General features: G+C 46.3%; 1 protein-coding gene across 1 annotated transcript in view; it reads right to left on the bottom strand.

Moving 5' to 3' along the window:
* Positions 1-18,711, bottom strand: part of GPC4 (glypican 4) — a 67,431-nt gene that overhangs the window by 35,740 nt on the left and 12,980 nt on the right. The window contains exon 2 of the mRNA XM_065077612.1: positions 1,221-1,379. Within this exon, the coding sequence (XP_064933684.1) occupies positions 1,221-1,379 (159 nt within the window). The remainder of the gene's footprint in view (positions 1-1,220; positions 1,380-18,711) is intronic.

Genomic DNA, 18,711 nt, shown 5'->3' with positions numbered 1-18,711 from the left:
TCACTGCAATTTCATACCCAGGGACTTTTTTGCTCACCTGAGTGCCAATACCTCTTGAAAAAAAGGGGCTACTACCTGCTACGGTAAAGTAGAGGAAGTTCCTGGGAGGTTCAATGCACAGACTTCAGGATATTAGTAGAAAATCCACATTGAATCAGTGGCCAAACACAGGAGAAAAAGGCCTAGAGGAGCTGTGCAGTGGAATTGCTCTGTGCTACCAGGTGGTGATGATGATGATGTACGAGCAGAACAAAAGCCTCAACAACCCAGTCCACTTTACTCTCCAGTTGTTTCCATGTGCATGTGGGTGTCACCTCGCTTCCCCAGCCAACGGGGACAACCCATGCAGGAACCTGATGCCCAAGCACAGGGGCTGCAGTGACCAGGAGCACCGAGTGCCTGCAGACCCCGTGGGATCTGCCACGGCCAGGAGCTCAGCAGCACAACTAAGAGATGCTGCTCAGACCTCGGATGGGTGCTGTGCCCCATGCCGTGGCATCGACTTCTGCTGTTTGCAAGAGAGATGTACCAAAGCATTCTCAACGGAGCGGTGGGCAACGCTGGAAGAGTGCGAGCCAGATACCTCTGGGAATTCCTTCCTGCAACTCCCACGAGCCCGGTGTGCCCTATGGAGACGCAGGCTGACAAGACACCACTGCAGATCCAAGGGCAACGCCAAGACCAGTCATTTGCTTATCAGTCAGCAGTTAGAGTCTCTCGAGCGATGGCAACTCAGCAGAGACTCTGTTCATTTTGCTCCTGACCCTGCATCACACTTGAACCCTCGGCCTCGAAACAGAACCAGCTCTGTATTTATCTGCCACTCTAGTTAGTCCTAAAGGCTAAGAGAGATGGATACAAATCCTGTCTGTTCGCAACATACTGGGAAAGATCAGGACTTTTGTTGATCGGGCCTACAAGATGTCCATGTCCATTACATGCACTGCGGGGACATACCAACAAAACTAACTGCAATCTTACATTAAGAGCAAAACGTTTTTTTGACAAGATTAATCAGAAAGAAAGATCTCTCTCTTTGGGAAAAAAAGCAGCCATAATCAGCAAATATTTCTCTTTCATGGGATTGCAAGACAAGCCAGGAGTCATGAACTTCCCCAGTAAAAGGGGAGGCAGAGTAGAACAACTTCCTAGAGAACAACAGGATGGGGATTTTTTACATTTTATTCCAAGAAGAGAAAGTTCAAGGTCTCTGCACTTACCATCAAACTTCTTGTACCGGGAACTAAACATGGTTTGTAAGTGATTGCTAAGCTCTACAACAGCATTTCTGAAGTCGTGTTTACTTTGCTGACCGTACTTCTCCTCCATTTCTTGAGAGCAGCATGTGTAGCCTTGCGAGCAGACTTTCAAGTGGTCACCTGAAAAGCAGAGAAGAAAATATCCCAAGTTAAAAGGATTCTCTATGCAAAGGCAAAGATGCTGGCTTGCAAGGACCTGCAGCATCATCTCCTCCCAAGGAGATCCTCCCTTGTTGCAAATGCAGGACGAGCATCTGGCCTAACAAAACCTGATTCTATAGAGGAACTTTAGAGCAACACATGTGAACACCCTGCCTTGCGTTTCTGCAAGAACATTAAAAAGTGTCTTATTTATTCACTTAATAAATGGAATAAACAGATACTCATCTTGCACAGTGTAATTTGAAGAACCAGCAGATTGACCTGTATATACTATGTTATCTTCCACAAAGTTTTTGCTGAGAACTTTAATTACTTCTAATTCATTCAGTTAATACACAACACAGTATCAATGGCAATGGTTCTTTTGGTACAGATAAATCCTTTTTTCTTCACCACCTCACCTCCAGTTATCACAGGAGAAATAATCTCTCTCGGAAGCACATTATCACCGACATGAAAATCTACTTGTTCTATGCAAGAGCTCATGAAAAAGCTTTGTATTTACCAACTCCTCATTTTACAGTTTTCTGACATCATCCTGGGAAAAATTCAGTGTTTGTTTTGGAGAATTCAAACAGATTTCTCTTCCTTCACCCTGAAAGAAAACTCTCTCCTAAAAGTCACCTGGCTCAATCTAGCTTAGTCAGAGCTACCAAAGTGCTTCAGTATCTACCATAGCTCCATTTCAGAATTTCACAGACAATCTGGACACAGGACCTGACCCCATATAATCTGCTTTGAGAGCATCTCATTGCAACGTAGGATGAAGCTGACCTTGTCTAACACCGCCAGTAAAACGCTGATGATGAGTTTTGTGGCCCAAGACAAATTCTTTTCATAGGAACCCTCAGCCCCAGCTTCTACGACAGGTCCCACAACACAGCACCATCACAGGCAGGTTTGTTGATGCTAAAGCCATTCAAACTCGAGCAAACTGTGCAAATCTTTGTCAATGCTGAAGATATGATCAAAACAAGCAGTTAATGATGAGAAAATCATCCTTCCAAGTCAGATGGTATTTCAAAAGACAGAGTCTACATGTAAGCTGCTGCCTTCTATTCCACGCCCCATTGCCAAACCTTATCCTTCATCCCAAGGAAGCAGATGGAGCAGCAAAGGCTCTTCCCTACGTGCTCACACCCTGGCAGCAACCAACAACCTCCAACGAGAGGTTCAGAGACTCAGCGACTCATGTCAAGAGCTACAAAGGACTTGTCAGCCCCCCTCTTCACAACAGGCCAGGAACCACGCACGTACTGAAGAGCCATCCTACCTGCTGGAGCATCAAACGCGGTCTAGAGAAAAAGCAGGTTTTGCATGGTGCAAAACATAGCCTGCCTGTGACTAATGCAAACAGTTGCTGCTCTGCCCGCCTTGTGTAATATCTCATAACAATGTCATTTGCCCAGCTATTGAACCTTTGCATCACTTTCTCGCCCAGAAATGTTAGTATCTCTCCTTTCAGACACTGAAAAACCATTAAAAATATATTATTATATATAGATAAATATTTATATAAATAATTCCCAAGAACCTCCTCTCCTAAATCTACTTTAATTTTGCACTACAGGGTTTGTTTGTTTTCTCTGGCATTAGAGAGAGACCTTGACCAACAGATAATGCTGCCACAGCTAATTTATTGCACAAGACCATCCGCTGCTTTAGAGTTACAGAAAGCTCAAAGTCTGTTATGGGAAGCAGCACAGCTTAGGCACAGCGTTCAGAAAACACAGCAAAATCTTGCTGTCTCCTTATAGATACATTTTTCTTCCATGGAGCCTGTTTCTTTGCATCTCAGAGAAGGAGCATTAAGGGGTGCAAGCACCGAGGGATGCAGCTCCATTTAGCTTGATAAGTCATTTAAAAGAGAGGAATAGGTACGTGCAGGATTTTTGGATCCTGCCCACCAAACCCATCCCGAAGCACACCTGAGGACTCCTCTACGAGCCTGCCTTATCAGCAAGCATCAAAAAAAGTGTCCGAGTGCTACCGCTCTATTTCACTTTGAATCTCTATGCTCTGCTTCCAGTACAGGACTAAGGCTCTTCGACACAACATGAAACAAACAGCAGTGAAATGATAATTACAGCTAGAGCGACAGTTTTGTGGAATCAAAACAATTTCAAAAGTCTTGAAACAGCTGTGTTTTTTTCAAAATTTCTTACGGAGCAGGAGTATGTTAGAAATATTTTACCTCAGATGCACTTCATTATTTCAGTACCATTTTCCATGACATATGCCTGTGTTTGGTGGTTATAACACACATACTCGTTCTTTTGTGCTGGAGGGGTAAAGCTCTACCTTGCTTGGCAAATTCAAACCTACTGATAGTGGGATTTCTTTTCCTAGTTATACTTTGAAGATGCTCCTGAAATTGTCCACAGATGCCCTTGGAACCCTAAAACGGTGCTTTTAACAACTCCTCCAATTTATTTATTATAAAAAAATAAAAGCCCAATGTATTTCACAAAAGCAAGTAATATTTTTGTATCTATTTATACTTGTAAACTAAAGTTACCACCCCCCTAACTTTACACAGTAAAATCATTTTTCTTTGATTCCCCTCATCACAGATTTGCACAGTGCCGCCTTGGGACACACATGCAAAGCTGAGCAAGGAGAACACTACTGATAGTAAATCAAGCTTGAACAGAACCCAGTTGGTTGATCATTAAAAAATTACGCTCCAAAATGCAACTCAGACATCCAAAAATGAATGACCAAGCAATCTAATTATGGAAGATATTTCTCAGTCATGTCAGCACTATGTGGTCTTGGCTTGTGATCAAGAATTAGCTCTGTCTGGGGCTGAGGACCTCTGGCTACTCAGTCCCAATCATAGAAGGATGCACTGTATTACCCGGCATTAAAAAACAAAACAAAAAAACCACAACCACCAAACAAACAAAACCAATCGCCAAATAAAAAGGTTTAGGGCTGTGAGCTGTCTTTCTTGCAGTTTTCTTACACCACAGTAGGAGATACCAATAGAAAGTCACTGGAAGACACTGTGGGCCCCTGTTTCCCCATGGGGAAAGTTGTCCTTAACATCTCCACATCCCTGAGAGTATATCCTCACTTGAGCAAAGCAACAGGCACTGACACAGTTACCAAGAAATCTCATATTTAGCCTTCATGTTCAGTCAGCTGGCAGAGCTGATCCATTCAGTATCCATCCACGGGACTCATCCCGCCCCTGAATTTGCAGGGAGAACAACGCAATATGCCAGCATCCCACCGCCTGCTTGGGTGGTGGATCCATCACAGGGCTCTTCAGCAAGCGGCTGCCGTGTTGGAAACTGCTTACACCTCCACAGACAGACCCCAAAGCACAGCGTTATCAGACAACAGCTTCAAAACACAACAGTGGTACAGCCATGGTGTGCAGGGGGATGAAGATGGTGAAGCTTGGAAAGCAGGTACTGCCAGCTGTCCATGTGAGCATGGACCAGTTACACACACAGAAAACACCAACCTAGAGACAAGACCAAAGACAACACTCTTCATCTTTCCAGCTGGCAGTGAACTCCTCTAAGGAAAACGAGTGAAAAGCTTAAGTATTTAGGCACACTTAAACATAGATCTAATGTTTATGTATGTTATGCAAAGAACACTCATGGCGTGCACTCGCTGTAGAGGACACATTCGGCAATAATTATTTCACAAGCTAAAACTCATCAAACAATGCCCATACAAGGCAACTCTTCATCTACTGTTGAGTGTTAAAGACTCAGCAGCTTTTGTAATTTATCACCATGTGAGCACAGCAAAAAAATAAAACTCTGCCACAGCTTCCTTTCAAGTTAGGTTTTTTATTGAATTGTTTGGCAGAGCATGCAATCATCACATTGGGAGCTGCATGGCAAAAAGAGCTTAAGTAGCACAGAAAGACTCCAAATATCTACCACATATGCACACCATTGCTGCAGCTAGTCCTGGATTTGCAGCAGATCTTTCCCATGGACCGTTGCAGCAAGACTTCATTTTATATTACATATGGATGTAGAGAGAGAAATAAGGGACAAAATTACAAAAGAAGCTTGCTCTTTGGCTAGTTAACAGCACACCTCTGGGGAACGGAGGAGGTGGTTTAAAGATAGAAATGCAATGGTACACGATGTTACCATCTGTACATCCAAGGAAATGTGCTCAGAAAGGTAATCTTGCAAACTTATGATTTAAGCCATTACAGAAACACCACATTTAGCAGACTCCAGGCACACAGAGTTTCTTCCAAATCAAGTAACTATTTTGCAATGTGTTGGAAAACAAGTTTTCATCAAATGAGTAAGTGTGCAGCACAAACTAGGGGGCTCCATGATCTTGACAAGCAGTTCCCTTCACCAAACAATTTTCCAAGACCTTCTCAAAATGTTGTTTCTGGATGTCTAACATGCCTTCCCAGCCTGCTTCTCCTCACCTGGACCAAGTTCATAATTTGAGCTGCAAAATTAGCTGAACTTTCAGGAGTGGTTTGCTAGGAGGAGAGGGGGGCGGGGTGGTAATTCCTTTAAGACACTCCGGCACACAGTCCAGCCCTTCATTGCAGCTTGGTGAACCAGCCAAAAGCAGTTTATGGTCTGAGATGTTACTGTTGGACTTTGCTCCCACGTGAGAAAACAGGCTGGGGTAAGCTGGGCTGGTGAAGAATGGGAGGGTGAGCGGGGGCCACCATTTCGGCTTCGCGCTCTGCTCTGCCTCTTCCCTCCAGCACACATCGGCTGGTGTCATCTTTAAAAGAGCTTTATGACTTCCTCTGAACCAACTACCAAAGGAATCCTGGACTGTAATGCTGGGCTCTAATCCGATTTCACACTAGACTTGCCTTCTAATTATCACAGAATATTAGGCTTCCACCCATCATATATAATTGACATGCTACCGAGGCTTTACAAAACCCCCAACAAAGATGACAAGAAACACTAGCATCACTCTTGAGCACAGCTCCGCTGCTCCGGCCCCACGTTAATAAGGGGTGAGAAGAAGAAAGAAAAGCACGAGCTTGTGATCGACTCCGGCAGAGTCATTGAGACAGACAAGGCTGCCGAACTATCCACCCAATCCAATCACCTTTAATTGTACCCAAAAATACCCAAACCTGCTGTTTTCCTGGCTACAAAGAGCTGGGGATGCTCAGCACCCACAGGAATGGCCCATGAGCTCTCGCTATAACCCATCTGCAACTGTGTTGCCTTAACTCCTACGGGCTCTTGTCACAACCCACAGCCACAGACCCCGTTGCCCAAGGCAAGGCTGGGTCACTCTCAGCGCTGCTCATACTGCTTTTAGATATTTGCTAATGAAGAGCACTACAGAAATGCAGATATGCATCTTGGCATATAAATATTTCCAGGTGAAATGACACTAAGCGGCAAACACCAAAGCGAGGGAAAAAAGTGACCTTACTGCCTCTCCCCAGGCTGTCCTACACCCACGCTGCTAAAACACGCGTGTTTTGCTGGGCGTAAGTGGCAAACTTGAATTCTCAGTTGATAGCTCTTATCACAGAGCTTCTTTTTCACCAAGCCATCAGTCCTCTCTGCTTGCTTTAAAGGGGTGCTGCTGTGGGACTTGTGTTTATTTTACTGGGGAGACGGTCACGTGCCAGGAAGGAAGATGTGCAAAACAGCCTTGATGTCCTGCTAATGGAGGTGATGGCCCCACCAAGGGCAGAGAAGTTTCTAAGCTCGCATCCTGCAAACGATCCAGCACTGCTGGTACCCTCTGGTCAGAGCAGCTCAGACCCATTTGGGACATTCAGAGCTGTACCTCCTCCGATGATCCCAGCCCAAACCACTATTTCAACTGCACGCTTCCAGAAGTGCTTTGTGCAGCCTCCTCCCTACATCTACCACCAGACACAAGATTACACACCCCATTTCCAATATGAATCGTTTCCCATTCTGAAGGCCACCATCATGCAACCAGAGTCAGCTTTCCTTTCTTCTCTCCTCAAACACTTGCAATTCCCCTTGGGATCTCAAACCCAAAAAGCACCAGAAGAGAGAATGAGCACCCCACGTACCCGAACCCAGGTCCTCACTGTGAAGACTGGCAACCAGCATTGTCCTCCAGCCACAGAAGCCCTGGTCCTGGATTCAACCATAACAGATGCACGTCCCCACCTGCACTCCCTTTTTCCAGCCCCCCAGGCGGTTTTAGCCCAGAAGACAACCTCACTCACAGTCAGCTCCCAAAGCTGACTGGTAGGACTATGGAAGTACCGCAATCTGGCAGCGTGTGCCAGCATGCAGCATATTTAACACCCCACTCAATTAGCAACCGTTTTATATAAATGGTTTATTTGCCTTATTAACGTTGAAGCCACTTGTTTCCCCTGTGCTTCCACTTAGGTTATTAATCAATGTGCGTTTCACTTTTTTGCTGATTACTCTAACGGTACAGAAAATTCCCCAGACTCACAGAGAAAGCTTATAATACTGAATTTTTTTTTCTTTTTGCAAACTTGTCAAGCAGTCAAAATAAACTCTTTGATACACACACCAAAGCCCTTTCACCTATGCTTAACAACAGTGAACTATTTTCAGTCGAGCTTTACTGCATCTGTTAACTCAGCTGCTAATCCATCTTGCAGGCGCGGGGAACGCCAGCGCACACAATACCTCAGTGACATACCTCCCTTCAACACAACAAATAATCCTAATTATTTCCATAGCGCGTACCTACAGTTACTTAAAATACCATACACAACCAAGGTCTGTCTGGCTTCTACTTTTCCATTTTGCTTTGTTGACAGCTCCGGGTTCCCAAATTTAGTGCCAAGAGGGTCAGGGACCGAAGGGAACAAGAGAGATTTATATCCATGTGTGTACATTAAGCCAAACGCACATTAGGAACCTTAATTTTCTACTGGAAAGAGCAACTTAGGACACAAAAAGAGCTCTTGACTTCCACCCGTCCAAGTCCAAGTTACTACCACAAAGCTCCTCTTTGGGCTGATGATGGAGCAAGGTCCCTGAAGGACCGAGTCTGGGCAAACGGTCCACTGAGGCCAACCAGAGTGATTTTGGGACATCCCTCCAGGACAGGGGCAGATCAGCTCCTAACACAGCTCCTGAGCCCCAAAGAGAAGACAAAGACCTCCTTCCCCTCTCCAGGGCACCCTGGACAAGCATCACCAGTCAACCCAGGTCCCCTCCTGCCCAGTTCTCATGTTGAGGTTGGGCAAGGGAGAGGTTCAGGTGGACATCCCCAAGAACCAAACCTCAAAACTCTCTAGAGCACATCTGAGCCCAGGACTGTGCCCTTTGCAGGTGACGTCCAAGCGAGAAGTAGGCAGGATCTCACCTCCATCAGGGTTTTAAGAGTCCATTTAAAGTTAAAACCTACTCACTTGAGGGGAAAAAAATACCATCGCTGTTTCATTTCCACAGTGCAACCAACAATTTCCTTCCCAACAGGGTGGCCCAAATACTGTGAGTTTTTACACCCTGGAAAAATACACCATGATAGAGCACGCTTTCATTCCAACAAACAGGATATTGAGTCAATTAGTGGCACACCAAACACAAACCAGACAGATGAAGATAATGCATTTCTACAAACATCAAAAGAGAAAAAAACCACACAAAGACCTGAATATACAAATAAGGCAAGGAAAAAAAATACTACATAATTAAACTTATTATTTAAGCAAGCCTGGAGAGTAAAATAGCTCTGGCTAACAAGAGGATTCTCCCTGGCTCTAGCTAAGATAACAACCTTCAATGAAAACCAAGAGTTGTTTCTTAATTAAAAAAACAAAACCAAAAAACCCTACTTGACATTGCTGAGTGAGAACTTGGGAAATGCAAATTCTCCTTATTACCACTGAATTCTTTAGGCGTGAAACAGTTTTCATAACATGTCTCTGCCTACCTGCCTTAAGTGGGAGGTGTTACACAACAGACAAGTTATGCTGAAAATTATCTTTGTTCTTTTCCACTTCTCTGGTGAGGAGGACAGACAGACAAGGTGTATAAGAGACCCATTGCCAGGACAGCTGAGACAGGTAGTGCCCATGTCCCTCCACTGGCCACCAAAGAGCAGCTAGAAAGCCTAACACTTGAAGACAGTAATTCTGGGTATATGTAAAAAATTAAGTCAATTAAAAAAAACAAACAAAAATCCCCCTGCATATAGCTGGTGATCAGGCTTCACAATTCAACAGAATCCAGCAGATTTTACAAGAATAACCCCCAAAAACCCCCCAAGTACAAAAAATAAAAAGAGAGAGAATCCATTTGAAACAGCAGATAGACAGAATTACTGGAGTCTCAGGCACAAGGAACAGTAAAGAGAAGAGATCTGGAGACACTTTCTTTGTGAGACTTCTAATTTATTCCCTCAAATTCCCCATTAAGAGAGCAAAACAAATCCAGAAAACCTGCCTGTTTGTTGTTGTTTTTTATGTTTGTTTTTGAGGGGTTTTTTGTTTGTTTGTTTTTTCTCCCCCATAAAGCTTTGGGGCTATTTGCCAAAAAAGCAGCTCTAACCAAAACGGATTCTGCCACAAACGCTGTCGTTCGACCTGTAATATTTCTCCTTCTTAACAGCATTTTCCTTTTCCACTTCCAGCCCCCATCCCCATGCGCTGCCCAGACCCCGCACCGGGCACCCCCCAGGATGCTCACCGGCTCGGGAAGGCACCACACACAGGCAGGCAAACACTTCTCCAGTATTTCCCCCACACACACACTCCATTTTTCCTTTTCGAACTCGGCCAATTCCAGCGTCAATGCACAAAACCACGTTTCAGAGCCGCACAGTAGTTTCTTGTGAGATGCACCCAGGCTCACCTACTCGTGCCAGCGGATTGGTCATCTGCTGGCAAGTCCCAAATTTGGCAGCAGATGAACCTCGAAAGCTTCAGCAATGTTTTGAGGTCATGCAGCCCCAGTGATTCTGGGGCTGGTACAAATTGTATTCTGGTACAAATGACCAAAACAAATCCAAAAAAGGTGTTCAGGGCTTCATGGAGTCACTCTGTCTGATAAAGGTCTCCCCAGCTGAGAGCTGCACAACCATGGAAAGCTGCAATAATCCCAAATGGTGGCACCAGCACATTTCAAGGCAAGGACCACGGTCCTGATGTGTTGGTACCATGTCCATGCAGTCTACTCTCCAAATATGCCACCTTTCCAATGTCTCCAGCCACACAGGGGCTTGACAGAAATGAAGATTTCCTGCTTGCAAAAACAAAAACAAGCATGCACCGTCACACAAAGCGGCCATTGCCACCTGTTAAAAATGCACCAACAGGAAAAGTACTAAAGGCACGTGAACTGGCAGCTATGACCCCAACAAAAATTTTAAAAAGGCCCAAAACCTAAAGATGTTTTTAATTCCTTACATAAGAAACAAAGCTCGTGAAATTTAGCCACAATTTCCTGTTTTTGACTTAAAATAAAAATTTAAAAAAAACACCCTGGGCTTTATACAAACAATATTCTATAAACTGGAACACGAGAGATGTTTATTAACTTCTAGAGATATTAATTCCCTATTGTGGGATCCAAAATAGGCACTGAGGAACCTGCTGCACTGAGACCAACTTTACACCAAAGGGAAGGAAAGGGGGAAAAATAAACCAAACCAAAACACCAAGCTGCAAACAATTACATTGAAAGGCAGTGTACTAACACACCCCAATATCTGGAAATTGGCAGGGTGATGCTTTTCATCCATAAGGACATGCTCCTTCACCCTGCCTTGGGTGGCTTGGGCAGGGAGGACAGTAAGCAGCACGCAGAGGCTCAGCAGAGAGCCAGGACAAGCCAGGGCCACTCAGAAGTCCTAGGTGACACGGACAGAAGGTTTACTTTTGCTCCCCTTGCTTTGACAGAACAACCCATGCAACTCCAAGCAGCTGCCAAGGGCACCTCCCACCCTGCAAAGGCAGCTCAGACTTTGGACCAGAGCATCAACTCCTCCTCTCCTTCCCTCCTGCTGCCCTGTGTGCCACCAGCCACCCACACCACAGCACCCAGTGCCACCTGTCCCCAGGGTCCTCATTCAGGGTGGGAGTAAAACTGAGCTAAAGTTCTGCACCAAGGAGACATACTCCATTTTCTCAATTTGCAAGAATATTGCTTGTTTGGGGTTTTTTTTTTAGGGCAGGAGTTACGACTGCTGGTAATTGAAACTATAAACAAGAAAAGATGGAAAGCTTTAAGAGTTCAGGTATAGCAAAGTCCAGCTATAATCTAAGAGCTGAGTCATGCCAGCAAATCAGACACCCTCTCCTGCCTCTGCACAACCCATGCCCGAATCTCACCTGCCCTTGCCAGGGTGCTGCCAGCCCAGAGGGTCCTGCTGGTACCCAGGGCACCAAAGGGCATTGTCCCTCCATCCTCCGTTTGGGCCACATGCAAACTTCACTTCCTTGCAGGAAGAGACAAATCTTCCCCAAAACACAGAAACACAATGTCATTATTGCTTTTAGTCTGGCCACCCAGCTCCCTCGGGTCCCACTTAATGTACGGGCAGCTCCAGCCAGTGTTTCACATCACTTTGGCTCGCTGAGGACCAACTCCAAGTGCCTTCACTCCCCAAAACCCCTGTTATTCAAGCCAAGGGATACACACCATGGCCCTTCTGCAAGACCTAAGTAACCAGCCTGACCTGCAAGGAGAGGCAAGGTTCCCAAAGCACCTCTAACAGCATCACACTATTTCTCAAACTCACTGGTACACAAAGTCCTTCAACAAAAGGCCTCATACCAGCCTCAGCTCAGCCCCAGGACGAGCGTTCAGCAGGCTGGGGACATCAGCTCCCTGTACAAAGCAACAGTTGTGCAACACCAGCAAAAACAGAGCCCAGGCATGGTGAGAATCATTCACTTGTAGGAAGTTTCCCACCACTTAGAGAAATATTTGCTCCAACAGCCTTGAAGTCTTTATGGAAGAACTTTTTTTTCTTTTTTCCCCTCTTTGCCATTCACTATTTTCCATTTCTCCATACAGCAACCAAGCCAATCAAACCTCCCCAAGTCCCTCAACAAATAGACCCCAACTACGAGACCTTCCCCTTGTAGAACGGGGCTGCTCCCCACATGGCCACATCCTGCTGCCCCTCGCAGGAATGGGGCAGACAATTAGCTTTAATCCTCGTTAGTTCTGCACGTTTCCTTTAAATCCTGTTACCGCATTCCTCCGTGCACTGGAGCGCGGCTCAGCCAGCCTCCGCCGCGGCGGTGACGGTGACCCCGCGGTGCCTCCCGGCTCCTGACCTGCCAGAGCCACACCGTCCCAAGGGCTACAATGCTCCCGGACTCATCTATCTTTGCTGATTAGCTCTTAATCAGGAAGGAAGATGTGAACGAAGGGTGCAGATGAAAAGAGAAAGGGGGGAGGGGTTAAATAGGGAAAAAAATTCCTTCAAGCAAAGGTTCCCCTTTGCTGCTTTAGGAGACAACTACAAAAACTTCATCCAAAAGCAGCGTTTGAAGTCTAGCTGCTTTCATATTTATAACGTTTGAGTCACTCCAGAAAACCTCCGCCAAAGCAGACCGAGTTGGACTACTACATACATTTATTTTGGAAGTTTATCCAAGCCTTTGGTTAAAGATAAACAACGTGCCTGGATGTGAGAGAACATCAGAGCCGAGCTGCGGGAGCAGCAGGGAGCTTCCACCCCCTTTGATAGCACCAAGGCACGAGATGGTATCAGCACAACCCAAAATGTACTTACTCCTTCCTGGGGAGGCACAGCAGAAGCACTGGGAAGCTATTGCTTGTCCTTGGGAGGCATTCTTGCCGTACTAATGCTATGCAAAGGATTCAGCTTAAAAACCTCAGGCACAATCAAGGCATTTAGACCTGACTCATTAACGGCGAACAGTTAATAGAATGGAGCTATAATTCCTCTGTCCGGGCGCTCAGAGGCGTTTCAACCAAATCTGTAAAAAATATATACATTACAGCTGCTCCACTGATCTGTTACTGAAGGTAGGAAGCACCTTCCAGTCCAAAACACCCTAAAAGCCAAAAGTAAAACCAGACTTTATCAGGTCTCTACTGCTTCCCAAAGCCAATAAGTGCATCAGTATTCCTAAACCTATTTCCAACAGGGACATGGGGGAAAAAAAGCAGTGGTCATTAACTTGTCGTAATGCTCACTGTTCTTTAACACGTCCAAGGAAAACCCTCCACAAAACTTGTACAGAGTGTAATTCTCTCAAGAGCAGCACCTGCATGTCAAGATTACAAATTAGTCTTCATAGCCTGACATGCCCATTTCAATGTAAAGCTGAAGGCAACAACAACACACCAAAAAACACGCTGCGTCTTGGGAAAAGCCAATCTGAAAACACACGGTTAACATATTGCCAAATTTGAGAGACACCCCAAAAGAGCAACAATGCGAACTTTTGGGACTTCAAATAAACAAATTTGAACTAATCAGTCTGGAAGGTCTGTTTTCTATTTGTGGCTTTGGGTTTGCTGTTTTATGTTTCTTTTTTTGTCTTCGCTGTTTGTTTGCTTTCAATTATCCGGGCCCCTCCTCATCCCAACCTCTAAAGCTCCCTGTGCCAGCAGGCAGGCAGCAACACACCATTGTCATGCAACTGCAAATGGGAGCTGGAGGATGCTCCTTCTTCAAAAACCCACCGGTTTTGCACTCAAATGAGCTTTTTTTGGTGTGTCCACCCCACGGCAAGGCTACAGCATTGGCAGTTTGGCGTCCTCTCCTCTGGAGCGGGGACTGTTTGCTGTTTCACAGGTCATCAAGAGGTAGCAAGCAAAGCTTACCAGATGTGGGTTTTATCACCTCAAGTGGAACTACTACTTTTCTTTATGGGAAACCTGGTTTTTAAGGTTTTATCAGATCACTGCCATCACAAAAGCTTCACTTACATGCTCAAAAGCTCCTATAAAACCTCTAGTTCAAGGTTTATTTGGTCTAGGTGGTTTTCAACTTGGAGGAACGACTTGCAGACACAAGTAATTTGTCCCATAAGCTCCAGCTGACCAGCCGTTCATTGCGCTTGAACCGCGTCTCCCTTCTGAGCAAAATTCCATCAACTCACTGACCAAAAGATGTTCTTTTAAGAATATTTTTAAAAGAGAGAAAAAAAAAGACCTTGCAGCAAAAAGGAAGTTTCAATTACTTTGTGAAATCAAGCAGAAAAATTAAGATCCAAGCAAACTTTATTAGCTCTGACAAGCAAATGCTGATGCTTTTGTTTCCGATGTGTGCAAAACTTTTATTAAGAAGGGGGAGGTAGGTGTGTGTGTGTTTTGGGGTTTGCTTTTCCTGCCCCCCCCACCCCCCCCCTTTTTAAGCCACAGAAATATGCATTTTTTTAAAACAACGTGCTTTGCTACAAACGTGCTTTGCTACAACTGGGTTTTGTAAAGATATCCAAAAGAAGGAACAGGCACAGAGCTATCACAAAGCAGCTGATTCTTCTCTAAGCATCCACCATTTCCATGTGTCAATAGTACTTCACAACCACATTCATCTATGTAAAAGCCCACATTAATAAGCCCTTTCCCTGCCTGCAGAGCTTGCCAAGCACAGTAACAGCCCAGATAACTTAAGAATTTAGAGCAGGTTAAGAGACTCCAAAAAATGATACACAAAAGGCCAGATTTTCAAATGGATTTCACATCCATGCCTTTTTTTTCCCCCCAAGGTAGTTTGGCTCTTATGAAGGTTTGTGGTCTGGGGACAACTGTAAGGGTCCATGGAAACACACACAGGCAGTGGTCTAACGCAGGCACTGCAGGGGGCTGTTGGCCCCCCTGAAAGTTAATTTTCCGAAGGCTCACAGACTAAGACAGTTTAGAAGAGCTCCACTGCCCACTGCCCTGCTCAGCCCTACATAACTCCTGCTGAATAAACCATCTCCTTCGCCAGAAACCCCCACCAGCTACCAGCTCCCCAAGGGCTGGGGGCCTGCGAGTTGATGGAACAGGTATTTTTCCCTGCTGCTCAAGGACCAAAAAGTCTCATTTGCTTAGAAAATAAAATTCAGTCCAAGAGAAAGTCCTGGGCAGACATAAATGAGACTTCAGTTATAAGCGGAAAGTTTTCCACAAGACTTTTTCACAGAAACACAGCGACCATTCTGGCACCAAAGGGAAGGCAAAGCACCCGCACTGCTCCATGCTTACAGCTCCACGGTTGTCGCCCCCAGTTTGGCCCAAAACTGGGAGAGGCTTTGCATTGAGCGAAATATTTCAGCCAGGAATTCCCACTGCAGAACAGTTTTCCCAGAACAGGAGTCTGGAGGAGCCACTACCATCAACCCAGAGATGCTTTTCCAGAGCATCACAGCCACAATTCAACGTTGAGTTGATCTGCAGGAACCTGCACTTCGTCTCACTACACACATGCATGCTGCAAACACCCAGTAAAGCAGCAGGTTTGTGGCACATTGCATTTTTCAGCCTTGCCCACAAAGGCATGCAGAGGCTTTTCTTGCTTCATCAGTGACCCCAGCACTGCTGCCAGCCCCTCGATCCAGCCTTCCTGGGAGGGAACCACGGGCGATGCTGCTCTGCCCCACGTCTTCCCCCTGCTCACAACTGTAGAAACAATTTCCCAATTTCAGCTGGAGCAGAAAGAGGCACCAATTAAAGGAGGTTCAGAAATAATTAGCTCGCATCAATCTGATGCAAACCATGGTTGGGGAAACAAGCCCAGATGAAAGGCTCTAGGAGGGACAGCCAGCAGAGCTTGATCTCCCAGCAACTCTTGCATTGGAGCTGGAGGACCAAGGCATGCCCAAGTGCTTCCCAGCTCACCCGCTCCCACAGACAGAGCTACCAGGGGCTGGCAGGACACACGATGGGCACTCTGTGCCTATCAGGTCCTGGCTTGTAAAGCCATCAGAAGAAAGGCTGCACGGGCAATTAATAAGCAATCTGTGTATATGATATTGTGGGTGGAAAAAAAATAAAATCATATGCTCCTGTCTGCAGCAGCTCACCACAATTTGATAGGACTTTCCAATTTTAAAGGTTAAAAAACTCACACCATGTGTTACTGCGAAAGGCAGGAAAGAACGCGTTGCTCAAAGGGGATGCCAAGCACTGAAAATAAGTAGGTGGGTCAGATTTAAATCTAAACAGGTCCACAGCACATCCATCCTAGGGCCACTGTTTATAGGCAGAGAAAGGCAACTTTATACACAAAGATCACACACTAGTGGTTCCTGGCTGTTCCCAGGAAGAAAAGCTGCTTTTCAGCTGAACTTTCTGAGAACCGTTCATGTAAGTAAGTCAAACCTCCAAAAACGCACACGGCTGAGCCTGAAACATCACATTGAGAAAGGCAAATAAGCAGCACAACAGGAGACCGGGGAAGTCCAGTGCCAAAAACCCAAGGTATAACTTTCCCAAAACCTTTGAAATGCACCTGAAATTGGGCCACCACGCACAGCTAGGAGCCAGGGAGGGAAGAGAGAAACTGGGGGTGGAAATCTGTCCTCCAGCAAGTGGCACAGCCCTGGGCTTAGCACCCCTGGAAAAAAAATAGGGGAGGGCAAGCAGACTCCTTTCCAGGCCTTGGAGAAGCAAGGAGGCACCAACCCCAGCTCTGCCTCCCCCCGGGCACAGCAGGCAGGACACCCACCAGGAGATGACATGGTGGCAGAGCCTGATGCATCCTCACCCGGGGACATCTATTGCAAGCAGCGGCACTGGGACAGGAGTGCAGCCCCCCAGCACCGGTCACAGTCTGAACCATCACCAACACCTCCCACATTTCAGCTTTATCTCCCATTGAACAAGCCACCTCTGAGCTAAGACTACGGCTGAGTTTGTAAATAAGATTTTCACCTGAAAAATGTGCTTTTAAGCCTTTGCCTGCTACTCCCACCAAGCTTTACTTTTTTCTCTCTCTCTTTTTTTTTTTTTTTTTAACAGCCTGGGCATCTGTTGCAGAAGCCACCCAGCTCACACAAGCAAAGCACTGTGCTCAGCCAGCAAAACGCGACCTATGTCCAAAAACCCATCCCGCTGCTGGAACAGACTCCCAATGTATTCCCCAGGCCTGGGATCAGCAGCCTGCCAGTATTTGTGGAAAAGGCGAGACTGAGTAGTTTAATCTACCCTGGAAGAGGCAAGGCAGAGTGGGTGGGAGAGAGGGGAGAAAGGATTACGATAGGGGTATCACAGAATTAAAAATTTCTCCTTCGCCCCCCTCCAGGACACCCTATCTACCCCCCTCCCCTCCCCAGCTGTGAAGACCAGCCTTATCTGCCAGCAGGTTCACATGGGCACACCTCCTTCCATTAGCATAGATAAATCTCAGCATCTTTTCAACAATTTGCAAGCCAGCTTCCACACCACCAAGTTAGAGCAAAATCCTCCCAGGAGGCACAGCAGCACCCCAGATGAAGGATGCGACTGCAGAGGACAACCGCCCACAGGGAGCACAGGAGGCCACTTCAGCCTTTAAAACAATCCTTTTGGTTTTCCTACCCTTCTTTCAAACACTTTTAATTGCATGGGGAGAGGAACGCGTAAGTGAGGAGCCAGCAGTGGCAGCTGCAGCCGGAACGGGGCTGCACTGCTCTGCACAGGAACACCGCATCTCTCCTTCCCGAGTCTGTGGCGGCTTTGTCCATCCCACACGTTGTATGGCTCACGCTGTCTGTGCAGACCCTACACCCATCCAGGCAGGCCTCCTCCCCTCCAGCCAATGCAGGGTCACATTTTCTTTGGTATTTTGGAAAAAGCAAGCTTGGGAGGTCTCAAGCCTGGGTATCACAGAGACCTTCTGCCTGCAGACCCAAATTTTGATCCCTCTCATGCACAGCAGCTGGGCTTGTGCAAACAGCTGCCCCAGCACCGTGCCCTCCGCTTCAGCAGGGTGGAAAAACAACACTCCTAGCTGAAAGCATCTTATCATATCAGGGGACAATCACATCCAGGATTTACTGGTGGGCACTGAATGGGTTTATTTTGTCTTTTTAAGCATGGCCCTGAGCAACCTACGGGGAGAAGTGAGTGCAAACAGGACCTTTACCTCCCAGGCGGTACCATCCAAAACCCACTGGCAGGAAGGTAATCAGCCCTCAGCATGCTATGAGCCCCAGGGAAAGGATGGTCAATTAGAAGGATGGCAGGCATCTACCAGTCGTGTAACTCCTTCCCAAGCAGGGAGAAGGGTTCCCACTCTCCCTGCCGCCACTGCAGCACCATCTCAGCACCCTCAATTAGCAAAAACACTATAAAAAATTGGGGGAGAGACGGGCAGTCCCCACAGCAGACAGGCACGAAGCAACGTGTGCAGGACTGAGACAAGGCTTTGTCACAGGGGCTGCCATCAGTGGCAT

Source organism: Columba livia, chromosome 12, assembly GCF_036013475.1.
Source record: "Columba livia isolate bColLiv1 breed racing homer chromosome 12, bColLiv1.pat.W.v2, whole genome shotgun sequence".
Taxonomy (NCBI): Eukaryota; Metazoa; Chordata; class Aves; order Columbiformes; family Columbidae; genus Columba; species Columba livia.
This window is presented reverse-complemented; position numbering and strand designations above follow the sequence as displayed.